Genomic DNA, 18,530 nt, shown 5'->3' with positions numbered 1-18,530 from the left:
CTACTCGTTTGAGCGAAGACGACATGCTATTGGGTTAGAGAAAGTGCAATGATGTAATAGCTGTAGTTAGACCTGATGATCATGGAGAGGGAGGGATTGCTTGGTGGTATGTTTTGAGAGGTGGGTTATCTAAGAAAGCAGCAGCAACTACCACTTTGTTTGCTTCAGTACGGGGGGGGAGGCGGCATAAGCCCTCTATACATATTTCTCATGACTCTCTGAACGGAAAGACTTTGCTCAACAGGCCGCTTGCTGGTATATGCTAACAGAAATCCCTTAAAATTGTAGGCAACAAGGTTTATCGCATTGGTCTGTGAATGGTCACGACTATTGGAAACAGAGACAACTTTGTAGAACAAATCTGGAAAGCTGAACAACCCGATTGTAGAAGCTCGGTTCTTCTACGTAACCTATGACCCGGATACCAGCTGCAGGAGAACCCTGACAAGCAGTGCAACGTGCAAATTCGATGACTTCCGGTCTTTGCATAACCCGCAATGCAGCATGGAAGTGGCTAGGAACCTCAATGGACTACTTGAGGCTTTGGTGCTGCGAACACCGTACCTCTGCATATATACAGAGATATCATACAATATAACTCACACCAAAAGTCATACACCATCAGCTACATTCGCCTGTGAGTATAGTCGACTCAAGAAAAACCTTGGGGATTAATATTGAGTAACAAAATATAGATTTATACGTCTAAGTCTCCGGATTTGGATTGTAGCAATCGTTAATTGATTGCTTCAATTCCAATACTGCAAAAACTGCTTGCAGTGAACCAGAACTAGGGCGCTGTCGCCCTCGAAAGAAAGGAACGAACAGCTGCCGAAGCAATGAGCAAGGGCTTGTGCAACCCAAGCGTGCCTGTGCAGATGAGGACAGCAAACTAAGGCCACACGGGCACAAGAACAGGGTGAAAAACCTGTCTTAGACCTGTCCAAAGGGTTCAAAATTGAAAAGAAGAGAAAAGGATGCTTGATTGTTGCCTATAGCTAAAGAATTTGAAAAGTGGGTGGTATCCTTTATATGTATGAGGACCCTTGACCCACTGTACTCCATGTCCTACGGACTACCACCCTGGCCACCACGACAGCAGTCCTCGCAACGCTTTTCTCATTTTGTTAGCTGAAAACATTCACTATGAGCCATATGAGTAGAATATCGGTGGTATCGAATCTTAACACTTCTTTCCTTATTCTACAGTTCACGTGGTTCGTTTCTAACCTACGTAAATATTGAACAGATTACAACGTACAGCTAGTAAATGCTAATTTGTGAGGCATATGATCTAGTACATGCCAGTATGCTAGTGATGGTTACCCTGCCAGCTGAGTGGGTGAGTGTTGTCGACAACACCTCTAAGCTACCTAAGACCAGTAACTAGATGCAATAGAAAGAGCATGATTTTATGTTACCAAAGTAATAGCTATATAAGGGCAAGAGGAGAAGAGGAACAATGAACGACAGTCATATCTACTACCTTACAATTCGCACTTTTGCCCACTTATGGCACCTACTGTGCCAGCTCAAGCTTCTCGGTGTCTGAAGATCATCTATTTCCTTTATCCTTCGAATTTCAGCTCATAGTTGACTAGACAGCCTGCAATCGCTATGTTCGGGTTCCGAGACGCTGAATAGGGGGTGGTTTACCCATATGTAATATTTATGTGAATAGCTCAGCTTGGTTCAGCGCCACCTCAGTCCGTAGGGAGATCTTAGGGTGATGAGCTATACTTTGGATTAAAGCACTCACTATGATAAATCAACAGGTAATCCTCAATAGAATCAATAAGAAGGATAATTTGCGACAAGGCTTGTATGCGTATCGATATCACTCAGATTATGCTTAATATGCAACGAAGTTTGAAGCTGTATATTACGGCCCAAGCGTAAAGTAGATATGGGGACAATGTTCTGCTCAAATTGTTTCTTGTATATCTACTGAACTTAAAAGAAGAAGGGATGTAGCAAGCCTTCGACCATAGGAAGACCCTTTTCATACCCTTGCAACTGAGTTAATGTATCCCCCTAGGAATGTTTTAGCTGCCTTTTCTTTCTGTACAAGAATAACTCATCGTATGCCGAACCCTAATTCCATCCACATATTAACTTGCTAAGCAAGTAAGATCGAAAAGCTCACATAACAGGCTGGACAAGAATTGTTGCTTAGGATTGACCTTTCATGACATGTCCTTACAGCCCGCCAATACCAAGCCCAGAAAGGCTAGTGGGCAAAGCAGCAGGGATGCTGAATGCAGGAATGCTAAAACTGGAGCCCACACCAGACCCTAGCGTTGGAATTGCCGTAGGGATGCTGAAGCCCAAGTCACTTAAATCTGTAGGCAGTGAACCCAGTGCACTGTCCAAATCCAAGCCAGATACGGCACCAGCGTCTGAGCTAAGCGCAACGGCAGTCGTTGTGGCAGCCAAGGCAGCAGAAGCCGTGGAGCTGGTGCTACTCCCATTGACAGCCGACTGGATGAAAGACGCAGCTGCGTCCACATCGGCTCCGTACCCAAGATGGCCCAATGTGCTGCTTGACGTACAGCCGCCTGAGCCCGCACAAGTGCCTACGCCATAAGCGCAGACTTCATCGCCCTGTGGAGACACGAATTGTAAGTATAGGAATTCTACCGAGGCTACAGTTGAAAAGATGCAGCATTCACTTACTGTAGCACAAAAGGTGTGGAAATCAGCCGTGGCAATGCCTGCAGGCAGTTCAGTCTTGTATGGGTCGCCGAAGGTGACCGCCGCAACAACGGATGAAATTTGGCTCGAACTCTTGAGTTTGGTTGCCGCGTTGTGAACAACCATTGCTCCCTGGCTGTAGCCGGTGAGTATCAATTTCGTGTCTGGACAGCTGGAGAGTGCTGTTGCGGCCTCCTGGGCCATTGCGACAGAACCAGGGCCAGATCCAGTCACTTCCTCGGCAATACCGGCCACGTCGGCTGCGTACGCGACACCCTGTTTGCAAAGAGATCAGCACGCACACACTAATTTAGGTTTTGTTTCTTCCTTTTCACTCCATAGAGGAATGGTACGAACCTGAACAGTGACTTCGGTTGCACCTAGAGTGGATTCGACAGATTTCTCTAAGCCAGGGCCAACTATGGTACCGAGTGTGCCCGTCTCGGTGGTGCCGCGGGCGAAGAGGAGAGTATAGGTCGTGCAAGACGATGCCGAAGTAGCCTGAGGAAGGGGGGAGCCAGCTGACAGAGCTGCAAATGAGATGACACAAAAGGCGTTGGAAGTCTTCATTTTGACGGTTGTAGATTTGTGTAGGTCTGAATGATAGAAAGCGTTACAAATATGAGTTGAAAGAAGAGAAGCGAGTGTGAAGAAGCCAGTTCTTTGAAGTCAACAATTTAATGTTTAAAGTAGTGAGAGTATAAGAACTGTAAGGATTGTGGAAGAAGAAGTGGATGCACGACTCAACAATGTCGATACGTATCATAGAGAGGCTGCACAGTTCTGACTTCTTATATTCCGAGAGAGTCAACTGAATCGCCCTGTGGCGACTACGAGTGGTATGATCAGTCGCGGTTTACGTTTACAGTCTCGCGACTTTGTGCAAATCGGGTATACGGCGACATGTGGGGAAATGATGATCAGGTAGGACAAAAAAAGCAGCTCGTTCATCAAATTTCTTGCCGTTTAAGCATGAACGGGACGTTCTCCCTATAACGATCGGAGATTTAATCTACTTGAAAGTTCCAAGAAGGCGTACATTATCTATGACGGCGGGACCTCAAATGCTTATATAATTAGACACCGCGGTTGGTTTCACTTACAATAAGGCGGCTCGGCTCGTTGCAACTACGTTTGAAAGTTTCGTTTTGCTAAGTCGGACCCGGCGTTCGTTTCATCCCAAATTCTGTGAGGCTACGAATGCGATGAAGCGATTGGATGAGTGCACTCCACAACCTAGCCGTCAGATACATTGCGCTGTCACTAGCGCGCTTTATCCCTTTTGACGGACCAAACTATCGTCGCTCTAGTGGAGAACAGGAAAGCCGCGCCTAAACATTCATCATACGATGCTCCTTTAATATTATTAAAGGTAAAGTGAAGTAAACAGCGAACATGTGCGTATCTTGGCCGCGCAACAAGCCCAGCTGAAAGCAATTAAGTTCTACATGACAAAGTGGCGCACTGCGTACCGAAATGTAGGGCGAATGTCTCTAAGCTACTTATTGTTAATATACAACAGCAGGAATGCGACAGGATGTGATCAGGCTTGTATACAAAAGCACCTCGGTTTGATGATAACGAATGTGCAAGTAAACCACCCAAATAATTTATTTTACTTTCGGAAAAGCACCTTGATTCTTACTCTAGAGCACTAAGTTGGTCTCTAACGACCTTGTCTTGTGTTGAGCCCCATGAGGAGTCACGCCTGACTATCTCTGCTTCGCTATCACCCGGACTCTCTTGCTCGCAAAAGATGCATCAAGGGCCATCTGATCGCTCACAATCTTGATATCCCTCTCATACATGATGTCATAGGCCTCCCAGTCAGACCTTCTAGACAGTAATACTAGAGTGACAGGTATCTCAACATAGCTCAAGGTGATTACGAGGCAGGTTCTTCCTCGTCTGCCGAAGGGCGCCATGTAGTGCTTCAACAGCTTAGAGTCGTATGAGACTGTATCTCAGGAATTGCCAAGCTACCGCTGAGGTGTGTAAGCGAAGCAATCAATAAAATGTTAGTCCGCGGGACGGAGGAAGGAAGCAAATGTGGAACAGACATCCGAACATGCCTTCTTCAATATGTGTAAGCACTCAAATGCGGCAATCTCTCAAGCCTATCAAATGACGGCGTTGCCGCCGGATCGGACATCGCCCCTTCAACTCTTTCCTCAACCTTTTATACATCGTTCTATTGCTGATAATACAGGCCAAGGCCGGCCTTGACGTCCATGCTGGACTGGCTGAGCCTAGCGCGAACTCAGATGCGAGGAAATACCATGCCGCCTTAGTCGAGCCGTACATCTCGGCCGCCATTATTGCCCGGCCTTCCGCAGACCTAGGATGCTGGAGGAATTCTTTACGCACACCGCCTTTGGGGCTGCCTAGCTCAACGAGGATGGATCCGGGCCGGGTGACCCGCACGCTACCGCGTAGAGTGCTTTCTGCAGTTTTAGAGTGAATAGGCCAAAGGAGCTTCGTCAGGAGGTTAGACCCTAACATGTCGACAGCAAAATGGTGCTTATGACCCTGAACGTTGAGGGGAGGATTGTCTCAGGCTGCTACCCCTGCGTTATTGAATCTATAGCAAGAATCAACGACATAATACCTTCACGGTTGTATAAACTTGGTGCCAGGTAGTGAATAAAATTGACTGGCAGAACATCTAAACGTCCACCCGGGCCCTCCCGATCAAGCACATCTTGGGCGGCTGCCTTGATAGTGCCTATATTCATCAAGTTCATATGAACGAACTCGAGACTTCCCCTCTGATTTCTAGCATCTTGGTCATCGTAATACGCCTTGATCTTGGAAATCGCAGCCTCTGTACGCTCCTTAGAACGAGTGAGGATGTTGACCTTAGCGCCGGCGCCATAAAGCTGCCGTGTCAGCTCGTAAGCCAGGCCGTTCGAGCCGCCCGTTACGATGAAGACCTTTCCGATCTGGCTTAAAATTGCCGGTTTAACCCCTCCACCGTTAAGACGCAATCTTAAGGGTCACTATGACAGCACCTTGCGGAAATTGGACGATGCGCTCGCTAGGAGGCATGTTGATCAATGCAAGCCCAAATGACCTGGATGCTCGCTTCTTTGGGCTGTCACAGGTCGATGCTGTATCCATTCTGAGCCGGCAGCTGGAGGTTTTGGGATGCTCAAGACAGTGCTAGCAGTTGAGTGTTGAGTCATATCTGGGAATCCGAGCTTTGAGATTCCGAACCCAAATATCGACCTCAGCGTGCTGATGATTTTATCCTAGAAGACGGCCACCCCATTGTCACAGGCCATGATGGGGATGACGAGAATGAACTGGTTTGAAAATGGAGAATCGAACGCCCAGGTTATTGTGGAGCACCCAGAGGTTCATTCCTGGACATGAGAAAACAGGAGTCACGTCGCACGCAGCTCCCACCGACGATATCTTTGCTAATGAGAATGATGAAGACGAGATCTCGCTGCAGGTGTCCGCCAGGAAGCTATTGCACCACGTTTTCGACCCGGCGGTGAACGTCGACTCTGCCGATCTGGATTATACCTTATCGCAAAAGCGCGCGCGCCATTTCCACTGCACGTATGCTGTATTTGACGGGGTCAAGTCTAAGGAGAATTCAATTTGTGTACGGTAAGCTCGACGGAATCTCGCTCGTCGGCCCGGTCTTCACGGCGTAGGGCGCGTAGTGGCCGCAGATGGGCTGCGAGGTTCTTGGGAGAATTTCCAGTCATGAAAAACACTATACAGCACCTGGAGCAGGTGTTCCCGTCCATATCTGAGCCTTCATCATGGAGTCTGGCCGCAGAGTTCGTCCACCAGCGGTCGGCCGAGCACATACAATTTACCAAGTTTTCCCAGCCATTGGTGACGGCTCCGCAGCTGATTCTGCTGGCTGTGTTCGAGGATTGAGGTCTGGAGTCCTCTGCCGTGGCTGGACGCTCGTCTGGCGAGATCCCAGCAGCTGTTGTATCAGGCTGCTTGTCCCCAGAGTCGCTCCGAGTACATGAAAGAGATGGTGGATCATTATCAAAGTCTTATTGAGAGATACTCTCCTGCATTGAAGGTGCACCAGAGGTCCCGCGGCGTTCAGTTCTTTTCCACAGTTGGGACTTGATATGAGCAACGGGAACAAGCAACCTCTGTTGAATATTGGGTTTTCGAACGTAATGTCTCCCGTCCCCTTCGGTCAGGGAGTCACAGCTATGATCCGTGAGGGCAGTGCTGAGCACCTTATTGAGAAAGGACTTAGTGGTACTCTGGTTGACCCCGTCAAGCAGATCAAGTAGTCGGTAGGCCACGGCATAGCCTCAATTGAATACACAGCAGCATTTGCCAGGGGAGATAGCTGCCCGTCCTCTATTCAACTGAGCAAGGAAGCTCTTTCTCTCGGGTGCCGCAATGGTCTTCGAAAAGTCTGCGACAGAGATGCGAAGCCGCGCAGCTTCGTGGGATTACACACCTCCCGAACTATCAGTGGAACCATTCCGTCAAGTACTGGCACGAGAGCCTAGCCAGAAAAGACCGGCGTTAACGTCCTTTCTCAGCGCACTACCTGCTCAGCACAAAGATACTGGGCTAGCCGTGAGACTCTCCCACGTTCAAAAGGTCACTGCGCCTCAAGGACGGTCCTTGGATCCGGAACCATATGTGCGGTGCCAATACCAAAATTCCCTGCATCTGCATACATCACAATGACCATCGACACCGTATTTCGTATAGGGAAGTCTTCTGGGCTGGATTTTCTGTCCAATATAGATAACGTGGAGCAGGCTCTATAGCTCCCACGGGATGTGCGGCTCCTCCGCGATCTCGTTGTAGAGCTCTCGTTGCAGAGGAAATGCCGACCACCTCCTATACTTTCCTTGAGTCCCACACTAGGATCAGCCAACACTTGATACCGCTTCCATATCTCAACTCTGTGCGACGAAGGCGGGACCGCACACTGCCGCGGCCTCGTCGTGTTAATCCGCCGCTTTCCGCCTCAGCATGAACACCTGCACTGGAGCCACTTTGTTATCCGTCGCCAACGCTGATACAACCCCCTCAAGAGAGCTAATTTCAATTTTGTCCCTACATTTCAAAAGCTTGATGGAGATTTGAAGCCTTCGCCTGTAGCGAAACACTCGTCATAAAATCTCCATACTGCCTGCTCAGGAAAAGCAGTCAAGATATGCCTTTCATCCTGCAGTCTTGGACTCTTTTCTCAATCAACAGTGCCATTTATGTACCAAGGTCAGTCATCCCTTGTTGTCAACAAGACACCAGCCCCTCGGTTGATAGCGAACACTCAGAATCTGGACAAGGCACGAGAAGCCACGCAGCGCGCTGGCCTGATTGGCTCCCATTTTATCAATGGCCGGCTCGACAAGACGGAGAACTACAAGGTTAACGCCATTCTCTACCAGTGAGTGTCAGGCGCAGTATTCTCTAGCACATGTAATCTTCATTTCATGAAACTAGACATAACATACCTAAAGTCGGAGATACGACGCAGAACCTCATGAGCTCAAACTTAGAAGCTGACATCTCCCAATTGTGGTAGAACGTGATCCTCGAGACTCTCGCATTATCGAGCATTCAGGCTGCAGTCCTCGCTCACGACCTTTGTCTGCCGCAGACGGCCGCGAACCTGCTAGCGCTGCTGAAGCACAATATAACAGCTCCTGCGGTCCTCGACTTGGACATGTTGGCAGACTAGCCTTGCGAGAATCACGCAGACTCGAGAACTGACAAGCTCTTTGCGGAGGTCCAGACGCGTCTCCAAGGTATGCGCGGAACCTACTTCCATATCCATGACATCAGCGTACCTGGAAAACCTCCCCTTTTGGAGGTGACGGGAATTTCGACATGGTCATCCTGCGTGTGAAGTCACGCGGGTATCAGCCCCCACAGCCAGTGCTGGAAATTTCTATGTTGGCGTCTTAATGCTTGTAAAACAAAGGATGCCGCCACCATCCGCATTCGAAGTGGATATGGTGATGTCTGGGACTCTAAGAGTCTTGTTTCAATGTTATCGCCCGCGGGATTCAGTCTACGAGCGTCGACCTGTTCGAGACCCCTTCAGTCGCCTTGTTGTGTACTCCATCTCTTACGTACCCAGGTAAGGGGGGAAAAGGGGGGGGGGAGGCATCTGGGGTTCCATTAGTGGATCTTTCAAGGGGCACAACCAAAGATTGCCCTGTTCTCATCGAATCCCTGCGAAGCCTTGGCTGGCGGGCAGTATCACAGAGCGATCAGTCAGCTGCGAGGAGTATACTATGTACCGCCAGCAAGCCGATTTTGTGTGAGCCCGACCGTTACGCAGCTATGTAATTAGGCCATAGTCCCCTTCCAGTCAACTGGAAGTGATTACTCCTTTTAGCTATCGTATAGATTATGAATCCTTCCGCTTGTTCCCTCATACATAATTAAGCTACTACACAGGGAATTCCTACTTCAGTGAGGAACAATCTAGCCCTACTTAGAAGAAAAAATTCATTCGAACTACCATCTAACCACATTACAAACCTGAGTATAATCACTAAAAAGCCTACTTTCAGGAACTCCTGCATGCTTTGCTTTGAGCTCTGGATATAGCCAAGTAGATAAAATATCCATCTTAGAAACTGATTAATAGTCTTGCATTACATTCAGTTCGGCCTCCCTAGTCTACTCTAGAGCTTGATCATCTCTAGAGTAGAGAGGGGGTGTGTGAGCCCGACTGTTACGCAGCTATATAGGCCATAGTCCCCTTCCAGTCAGCTGGGAGTGATCACTCCTTTTAGCTGTCGCATAGATTTTGCTTCGGGCTAGGGTTACATTCTGGGAAATATTGCAAAATTCGATCGGAGCGACTTTAATAACTCCTGAAGACGGGCTGCAGGCTGCTGTGGCTCAATACGGGCTCGCAGTTGAGCATTTCGTCTCCCTCAAAAGCCCTTATCCACGGCTTCTCGCGCTTAGATTGCGCGGCGAGGAGCCCACCTCATTTTTAAGATACTAAATCTTCCTTCATTCGAGACTGTCCATGCGTCATCATCAATGATCCGTGTCATGAATACCTTGGCCAATACTAGTAGCGACGGTGTGCTTGCATCAGAAAATGAGCACTGTGAGAGAGGCGGCATGCTCTGCGTCAGCAGAGTCATGCCAGATGAGGCGCTGGTAAAGGCATCGGCGACGGATTAGAGGGGCATAGTTATGGGGGACTTCTGACTCAGGAAACATCCGAATATCGTGAGATTATGGTGCCAAAAGGTCGGCGCCATGGGATTAAGAGGGGAAAGAGACTGTCGAGCTGGCTAACCCCTATCTGACGTTTCAGCTGCAGCAGCACACGGGGTGATATTGATCTTACTGTATCGAGCCTCTTGCATCAAGTGACTACGACCTGTATAAATTACTTAAGTGCACAAGTTCTGCTTGCTACTATTGAGTTCATCAAGACCTTAAAGGCGCTACCGCGGAGCATCCGCACTATCTTCATCGATGTCGACGACTCCATGACTCGCTTTCGTCCCAGCTGCAACGCAGATATTAGGGTATTTCCAGAGTTTAAGGAGAATGACTTGGTGCTCTGGAATATATTGATGGCAACAGAGATTAGTTGTCAAGACCCCAATATCTGACAGAAGATATTCAATGACTTGGGTTTCATGGAAGTTTTCATTATACAAGCGCCACTCTCCCCCCACCTCTTTTTTCCGGGGGGGGGGGGGCAGCAGATAGCAACATCCAAGACATCCTTTCTTTCTGCTTTTGCTGCTCAGTTCCCTCAAAAGAGTCTAGGACAGGGCTCCCACTCTACCTTTCTTTCGGTCTTTCCCTGCTGTCGACTTTTTTTTTTTTAACATACGCATGCCTGAATCCCGAGGACCCTGCCCCTCTGTCCAATGTCAGTTATGCGACCGTGCCTGGTTGACGTGGATCCCAATTTATGTTGCCACATCCGTCATCCATGTCCACTTACATACCATAGCACATGGCGCGGCCCGCCGGCAGACGAGAGTGGACTGTTCCTCTAAACCGAAGTCCACCCAGAGCGGGGTGCCCGTCTCCGCTGAGCTTATCAGTTGTTGACAGCACGTGTACATCACATGCTCTCTCCTTAATGTCTGGCCAGATGAGAGGTCGATTTTTAAAAGCCCACGGGGTCAGGACAGCGGGCTTTTGGCATCGAGATGCTTGTACTATATTCATATGCCTGGATTATGACCGGAAGAGGTTGAAGGGCTTTTACTGTTTAGGGCGGTGGAACGTCTGTGAGCGTCTAACATACTTTTCTACTAAGACACACTTTTCTGCGGTGCCATCTCTCTCTAGACAGACAGGCTGTGCTGTTTTTCAGCAACAGAAATCGGCTTTAGGTAGGGAGTGACAATTGCGTTAGACGGGTTCTATATTTAAAGACCCGGAAAGCTCGACATGCAACGGTGTTTTCGCGTTATTGTGGCAGAAACACGTAATTAAACGTTAAAAACTTTTATAGTACACCAACAACGTTTTTGGTGGGTTTCGGTGGTTTTTTTCATGCAAGGAAAACGACACCAAGCCGGAGAAAGATGTTTCGAGCCGCTCTGCGCTTGGGACAACGGTTTAGCAGTAATAATGTGTTATTCTACAAGCTATAAGCCCATCAAGCCAAGGTTTGGTGAAAACGCAACCCCCGACCCACGCGCTAGTACGGGGTAGGCTCGCCCAAAGCTCTTAACTTCGAGCCGAGCATGCAAACACAACCTACATTATTCATACGACTGAGCCTTGTCGATCCGCATAACGGGCCTTTTAATTAATCGCCCCACTCCTATCCATGGAACATTTGTTTACCGTATCCCCTACTGTACAGCCGAGCTTCCGAATTCTTTGCTAGAATACTATAGACACCTAGGCTCTATGCTCCTTGGTCACACATGCGATGCTGCGTACGCATGTCGTGAGCGGTTTTACGAGGCGCAGCAATGATGCCGTGGCGCGACAATGGAGTCCTTTGCCCCTAACATTCCAAGATTCTAGAGCTAAACCGCCGACACAGCCGTTCTACAGCATGACGGCATTGAACCTTAGGTATTTTGTCTATAATATAAAGCCGCCTGTCCTGACGCTGTGGTGAACTTGCTCTCACTGTACTATTCAAGCATTCACTCTTTCATTCATCTTGCCGACCAATTGCTTTCACATTCGTTGGTAACGGTTTCACATCATGTTTTCCCACGCTTTTGTCGCCGCTCTCCTGTCGGCTACAGCCACAGCGACTACTTATCCTATAATCAACACCACCTATGGCCAACTCCGGGGCCAAGCTTCTCCCTATCGCGACGACGTCACCGAGTACCTGGGTATCCCTTACGGCGCCTCTACCGGCGGGGACAATCGCTGGAAGGCGCCCCAAACTACATCCTGGGAGGGTGTCCTAAACGCCACGGCCTTTGGCAGCAACTGCGCCTCACCTGCGTCGGACTCGGCCAGTGTCTTGGGCAACATCTACAACACGTCCAGTGAGGACTGTCTCTTCTTGAATATCTGGACTCCGAGCGATACTTCCGCTGGAAATCTGCCCGTGTACTTCTGGATTTACGGCGGTCGCTTTGAGGGCGGTGACGGTGCTGTTCCAACCTACAATGGAGCAGGTTTGGCAAGCAAGGATATCATCGTCGTTACTATCAACTATCGCCTTGGCGCTTTTGGCTACCTTGCACACCCTGACCTCTCCGCAGAATCTGGTCACAATGCCTCTGGTAACTACGGTCTCCTCGATCAACAACTGGCCCTGACGTGGGTGTACGAAAACATCGAGAACTTCGGTGGCAACGCATCGCAGATCACTGTGGGAGGTCAGTCTGCAGGATCCGCGTGTGCTCTGGATACCATTTATAGCCCTCTCTCACGCGATATGGTTGCTGGTGTCATTTCGGAGAGCGGAGCTCGTACGCCCAAGGACCCTCTCATTGGGAGTCTGGCTTCCAGCTATCGCACCAAGGCCGCCGCCGAGGCCGACGGAGTCTCCTTTCTCGAAACGATGAATGTCTCGTCGATTGCAGAGCTCCGCAATGTGTCGACGGAGGACCTCATCGCCCAGGGCAATTTGATGGACACCACTTTCGATGATACCATTTATGCTAACCTCACCAGCGCATTCATGGACCCTCCCCTATGGCGTCCTGTCATCGATGGTTACGTCCTCCCCCTGGGCTACGGTGAGGCGTTGGCCTCGAATGATCATGCCGACGTGCCCGTCCTGACGGGCGGAAACAAGGACGAGTCCGGTGCCTCTACCGCTCCCGGCTTTACCCTCGAGACTTTCAAGTCTGATTTTGCTGAGGCCTTCCAGAACTTCTCCACCGAGTTCTTTGAATTGTACCCGGCAGCCAGCGACGACGATGCCAACAACGCCAACAACGCCTTGTTCGACGACCTGAACCGGCTTAGCGTCTGGCTGTGGGGCCAGGCCTGGACAGCTGGCGGTGCGTCCAGCAATGTGTATGGATACTATTGGTACCACACCCCCGCAGAGGACCAAGACCAAGGTGCCTACCACGGCTCCGAGCTCTGGTACAACTTCAACAACATCCCATATGCCAGCTACAGCAATGTCACTTGGAACCAGACAGACTACGAAATCGAGGCTGTTATGGCGCAGTACTGGGCCAACTTCATCAAGACTGGAAACCCCAACGGCGGAAACCTGAGCCAGTGGCCGGCTCTGACTACTGAGACCCAAGAGATTATGTGGCTCGGAGACTCTTTCGAATCCAGCTGGCTTACCGAGGCCAGTAACCGGACCACTTTCCTCGAGTCGTGGCTGGACACTCTGCCCTCGTATTGAGTTTCGGGGCAAGGCTTGTAACAGAACATTTGCACTTCATGTACTTGGAGATCGAGCTTTCGTATATTAGCGTGTACTTCTAAAAAAAAAAATATATAGAACGAGGGAAAATAACATGCATTTTTTCGAACACGTTTATGTCCGCACTATATAGCATCACGAACCATCACGAACAGCACAGCATCATCTGTACCTACACTTAATACTTCATGCAACACATCATACTTTGCTACTTTCAAAAGTTCCATTGTTGCGACTAGGTTTCTTGTTGCATCGAAACATAAAAATAAGACCCTTCTCTGTCTAGAAGTTCGGCATTATTAGTAATCAAGGTGGCTTTGGTACTTCCGATGATCGTTTTTAAGAGAGGGGCATTTTGCAGAATGAGCGAGCTACAAACGGTCTCGGCGAAGATGATACTAGACCTTCAATTTCCTGGATTATTGCTTAGACCATATGACGCAAGAAATTTCTTATGCTTGCTGCAGTCAAAGAAACCTGAACAATGTTGCAACATTCTCCATATAACCATTTTGAGCTGAGCTGGAGACAATATGATTATCTGGCTGAAACGAAGGTAAGATTTACTGTCTGACCCCCCCTTGCCGGACACCCGTACCCGCCGGACAGCTAATTTCCGACAGCGCCATACAAATACCAACATCCTCACTTACATATTATTTCCTCAATATTGAAGCTATTCAGAAACTGTTTTGATAGATAGATAGCCCTTTAATTGACGAATCTATTGATATACTTATATCTATGCCTGGACGCCTTATGACGCAATTCTGGCAATGCCGGAAGCTAATATCTGTTCCTTCCTGTCTTCATATCCATGATCCTTTTCCTTCAACAATCTTCTACCTCAAGCAAGCCACAATGCCTTCCCACGCCTGGAATGAGGAGAATATGGCTGATGCCCTCTTCGATATTATAGATAACCATTTATCTTTACGAAAATCAGCCAAGAAACACGGAATCGCCCCCCAAACGCTGTCAGATCGGCTGCATGCAGGGTCCTCAGTTCAAGAAGCAAAGAAACCTCAACAACGCCTTTCTACTACTGAGGAAAAGAAGATATCGAGATGAATCATCAAGTAGGAGAGCCTAGGATATGCTCCATCAGCTTCTGCTGTGCGTGGTGTTGTAGGAGCCCTCCTCAAGCAGAAGGGAGATCTCAATGCCCTTGGCCGCAAATGGATAGAGGGCTTCAAGAAGAGAAATCCTCAAATTCGCCATAAAATAGGCACTCGCCAGGAAGCCACCAGATACGATGCCTTCACCCCGAAAGCTGTTAACTAGTATTTCGACATTCGCGAGAAGGAATATGGGTGGATCGAGCCACAGCTTACAGTGAATGTGGATGAGGGTGGCATTATGACTGGATATGGTAAATTTCTATGGAATCCTCATCTCAGAGCTCCTGAACTGATACTTTTGATAGGCCTGAACTCGCTGGTCCTTGGATCCTCTGAAAAAAAGAAGGCATTCCTCAAAAGCAGCCAGGACAGAAGCTGGGTTACTCTCATTGAAAGCTGTACAGCCACAGGCCAGCTTCTCGACCCAGGCATCATCTTCAAGGGCAAAGATCTTCAAAAACAGTGGTTTTCTGAAGACATGGAGCAGTCTGTGCCAACCTGGCGCGTGATTACCAGTCAAAACGGCTGGACAAGCAATGAAATCGCGGTAGCGTGGCTTGAGGATGTTTTCCTCCTTCAGATGAATATTCTCCGTGAGAATGATATATCTCGAGCTATCCTCCTCATCCTAGATGGCCATAATAGCCATACATCAGTAAGTTAAGATCTTTTGAAGCTCAAGGTGGTATTTCTCGAGGATAATGTGCTGATATAAAACAGCTGGAGTTCATAGCTTCTTGCTACTTGAATAACGTTTTCCTTTGCTTTCTCCCCGCATACACCTCCCACAGCCTCCAGCCACTAGATAACGGCATATTTGCTGTACTGAAAGCAGCCTATCGGAAAGAACTTCAAAAGTTGCAAGATCTCACAGACTCAGCCCCTGTTAACAAGATCAACTTTCTACGGTATCTCATCACAGCCAGGGCAGCAATCACTCCTAAAGTAGTAAAAGGAGGATGGAGACATAGTGGCAACTATCCAATTAATCGCCATAAAGCCCTATCTCATGAGGAAATCCAGGAGGATAAGCAAAAACGAGGAGCAGATGAGTTGGAGGAGGACGAGGAGAATGAGCCCATTTCCCATGAGTTTATTACTGCTATAGGCCGAGACCGAAGCTACAACGAACGCAGCAAGTTGAGGAGGATCGCAAATCACCTTAAAGACCTCCAAGCTGAGGTTATCTTGCTCCGACAGCGAAATGCCTCCCTTAAGGCTCAGAACGAGGCCATTTCGAAGACCCGAAAGCGCAAGAAGATCCCCAATCCTAACAAACGCTTTATGACTATTTCAGAGGCACTTTCGGCTGGAGAAGAGGCCAACACAGCCCAGGAAGAGGAGGATTTGCCTGCTGAGGATATTGTGGAGGTTCAAGACGAGGTTGACGAGGAGGACTCTGAGGACGATAATGCAGACATTCCACGTAAGGATTCACCACCAATTCGTCGATCTTCTGGGCGGACTAGCCGTATGCCAACTAGATATTTGGAATGAGGAAATTTAGATCATTTCGATGATATATTTATTATTATTATACGATTTGAAGTGAATTATTTCTATATACTTGAAAAGGTGGCAATTGTGTGGGCCATTTCGCATTTTAGTGTCCGGCGGGTACGGGTGTCCGGCAAGGGGGGGTCAGACAGTATGTCCAACTTTTCATGATGGCTTGGAGTTATTGCTTGAGCATTGACGCATGATTAATACCATGACCTTGTTCTATGCTGTAGCACACGGTCTCCTATTATTATGCAATTGGAGGTGCACTTTGATATCATACGTTTTGGAGCCAACATGGATTGAGCTCATGGGCAATGGCTGGGCCAGAATGAGCCTCAAGTCCCTCGAGATCTAGTTGAGCCGTAAGCTGCATCTAGTGGCCTTACGCGAAGCTTCATCTCCACGCGAGATTACTTGACATAGCTGACCCTATGTTCACATCTTCGGACCTCAATCCTTGGAAGGTTATGGTCATCTTGGAGGAGCTCTCTCTTCTTGTAAGAGCCGTGACAGATTTCACCACCTTTCCGATCCCATCCTCAAGCTTTATGGCCCACCTCACCACTCTCCAAGGCATACACTGCCTACTGCTCTCTTTCACAATTGCCAAATCCTAGTTATTCATGGAGAGCTAAAACTTCCATTTGAATAATGTGAAATCATCTCCCTCAAATTGGCTGAAGTAGAGAAGAAGCCCTACACTGATTTGAACCACAATGGCCATTATCCCAGTATGTGCTTTCATTCCCTTCTCCCTATCGTTTCGAATCCAGAGTCTAACACTAGACGATCGGTCGATTCTGACAAACCTCACATAAACAAAAAGGATAAACTTTTTTTTTTAAAAAAAAAAAAAGAATGAAAGAAGCTCTGGAGTCAATCTCTGACATCAGTGCCCCATGCATGCCTCTCACAGCTATCGAGGACCCAACCAGTGGCCTGACTCTTTAGGACACGAGTGCTCTTCCGAACTACTTGATCGAGCAGTACGATATCAAAGACCTCATCAGCTACAGCACCCTCAAGGACAAAGCATCACTGCAATCAGTAGCTTCATTTTCAAGTCAGCGGCTAAGGTCCTTACTATGGCCAGGCTGGTTAGTATGTTCATCCTTCTACTCCTGTCGTTTTACTCCATGCAAAGATGTCACACATCCGTTCCTATCTGGCACATACTCTCAAGAAGGAACAATCACAGATTTGATGTTGAATAACCTGCTGAATTTAGCCCCTTGCCGGCAGGCAAATGAATACGCGTTCAACATCATGCCCCCAGAGTAAGTCCCATCGGCTGTTGAGCGCTATAATGGTCAAGCTTGGCGTGTCCTCGAGGTGCTAGAGGGCTGGTTTGAAGAAAAGCAGTGTTGGATGGTGACCGTATCACGTATGCAGGCATCTTGTTCGCACCGTAGAACGACCGTTTCGATATTGTAGTTATGTGCGAGCCAGAGAAGAAGTTCGAAGGCTTCCCCGATGCTGCAGCCTAGCACGAGCATATCATCTCGCGAACTTTGTTGAAGAAGGCCATGGAACACCGTGTAGTGGGCATGAATCAGGGTTTGATGTGGAACGGCATACCGAAGGGTATCAAATATTTTCTGGAGTACAAGGCCAAGATGGCTGCTGGGGAAGATACCGGTCCAAAGGAGTGAGATTCTCAAATGGTGCAAAGTATAAGCACACTAAAATGATCGCTTGAGTATTTCATATAGGTACATCAGCACTTGGTAGATAGTTACTACGACAGTACTCGCGAGATAGCAGCGACTTGAATACGATTCAGGTTGGGTCTTGCGGTAATTTCACATCAAAATGTCTGTTGGGCTGTCAAGTCAAAAGCACTAGACTCTCAGCCCAATTATGATCGGCATGTTTCCAGCTTGAACGTTCAGATCGTCTTGAAGGGAGCGCCTCTGCACTACGTAGACGCAAATAACAGAAGTTAAAGGAAGCACTGAGATATAGCTGGTGAAGGACACTATTCATGACACCGGGGTTCTCGATGGGCGCGATATTGACTTTGAGACGCTTCTCAAAGATAGCCTCGCCAATGCCTAGAAACACGGACTTCCAGAATTCACTGCTTGAAAGTTTTGCAGCGCCTATCTCTACTGAAATCTGAGGAAGAGCAGTTTGCGTGCCGAGACGCGCCTGTTCAGTTGTCAAGTCTAACCTTGCCTCAGGTATGCCAGCGAGGCAGCCAAGATCTCTCACCCTCTCCTTCTTACGCACCTCTCGGGTTGCGATCATAGCTGCAGGTGATACTTGATCAGTTTATTGATTTGTCGAGATTATTGCCACAACTTGCTATATACTGCCTGTTGGTATCACGATGCCGGAATTCGTTTGGGGCTTAGATGAAAGCTGGTAGTCTTGACTGTAATCCTAGCCTGATGGTGATG

General features: G+C 48.4%; 6 protein-coding genes across 6 annotated transcripts; 4 read left to right on the top strand and 2 right to left on the bottom strand.

Annotated features, from left to right (window-relative positions):
* Positions 1–1,906: 1,906 nt before the first annotated feature.
* M406DRAFT_108053 (family 5 carbohydrate esterase) lies at positions 1,907–3,391 on the bottom strand. The gene is made up of 3 exons (XM_040915280.1): positions 3,052–3,391; positions 2,677–2,970; positions 1,907–2,604 (listed from the first exon to the last, which is right to left on the bottom strand). Exons 1-3 carry the CDS (start codon positions 3,262–3,264, stop codon positions 2,200–2,202), a joined length of 912 nt encoding a protein of 303 aa, XP_040773823.1. The 5' UTR covers positions 3,265–3,391; the 3' UTR covers positions 1,907–2,199.
* Positions 3,392–5,058: 1,667 nt separating this feature from the next.
* M406DRAFT_17941 (uncharacterized protein) lies at positions 5,059–5,651 on the bottom strand (the record flags this gene model as incomplete). Its single annotated transcript, XM_040915420.1, has 2 exons — positions 5,059–5,246; positions 5,321–5,651. Coding segments are annotated over 2 exons (519 nt in total), but the record flags the coding sequence as incomplete, so codon positions are not given.
* A 359-nt stretch (positions 5,652–6,010) lies between these two features.
* M406DRAFT_333206 (uncharacterized protein) lies at positions 6,011–6,591 on the top strand (the record flags this gene model as incomplete). The annotated part of the gene is made up of 2 exons (XM_040920823.1): positions 6,011–6,307; positions 6,430–6,591. 2 exons carry the CDS (start codon positions 6,011–6,013, stop codon positions 6,589–6,591), a joined length of 459 nt encoding a protein of 152 aa, XP_040773821.1.
* Positions 6,592–11,860: 5,269 nt separating this feature from the next.
* Positions 11,861–13,483, top strand: M406DRAFT_264662 (alpha/beta-hydrolase; the record flags this gene model as incomplete). The annotated part of the gene is made up of 1 exon (XM_040917678.1): positions 11,861–13,483. The coding sequence occupies one exon, from the start codon at positions 11,861–11,863 to the stop codon at positions 13,481–13,483; it is 1,623 nt and encodes a 540-aa protein (XP_040773820.1).
* Positions 13,484–16,559: 3,076 nt separating this feature from the next.
* Positions 16,560–16,745, top strand: M406DRAFT_46549 (uncharacterized protein; the record flags this gene model as incomplete). Its single annotated transcript, XM_040924305.1, has 1 exon — positions 16,560–16,745. One exon carries the CDS (start codon positions 16,560–16,562, stop codon positions 16,743–16,745), a length of 186 nt encoding a protein of 61 aa, XP_040773819.1.
* An 870-nt stretch (positions 16,746–17,615) lies between these two features.
* M406DRAFT_263744 (uncharacterized protein) lies at positions 17,616–17,780 on the top strand (the record flags this gene model as incomplete). The annotated part of the gene is made up of 1 exon (XM_040917612.1): positions 17,616–17,780. A coding segment is annotated over one exon (165 nt), but the record flags the coding sequence as incomplete, so codon positions are not given.
* Between the last annotated feature and the right edge of the window lie 750 nt (positions 17,781–18,530).

This window comes from Cryphonectria parasitica (genome assembly GCF_011745365.1).
Source record: "Cryphonectria parasitica EP155 unplaced genomic scaffold M406scaffold_7, whole genome shotgun sequence".
Classification (NCBI taxonomy): Eukaryota; Fungi; Ascomycota; class Sordariomycetes; order Diaporthales; family Cryphonectriaceae; genus Cryphonectria; species Cryphonectria parasitica.
This window is presented reverse-complemented; position numbering and strand designations above follow the sequence as displayed.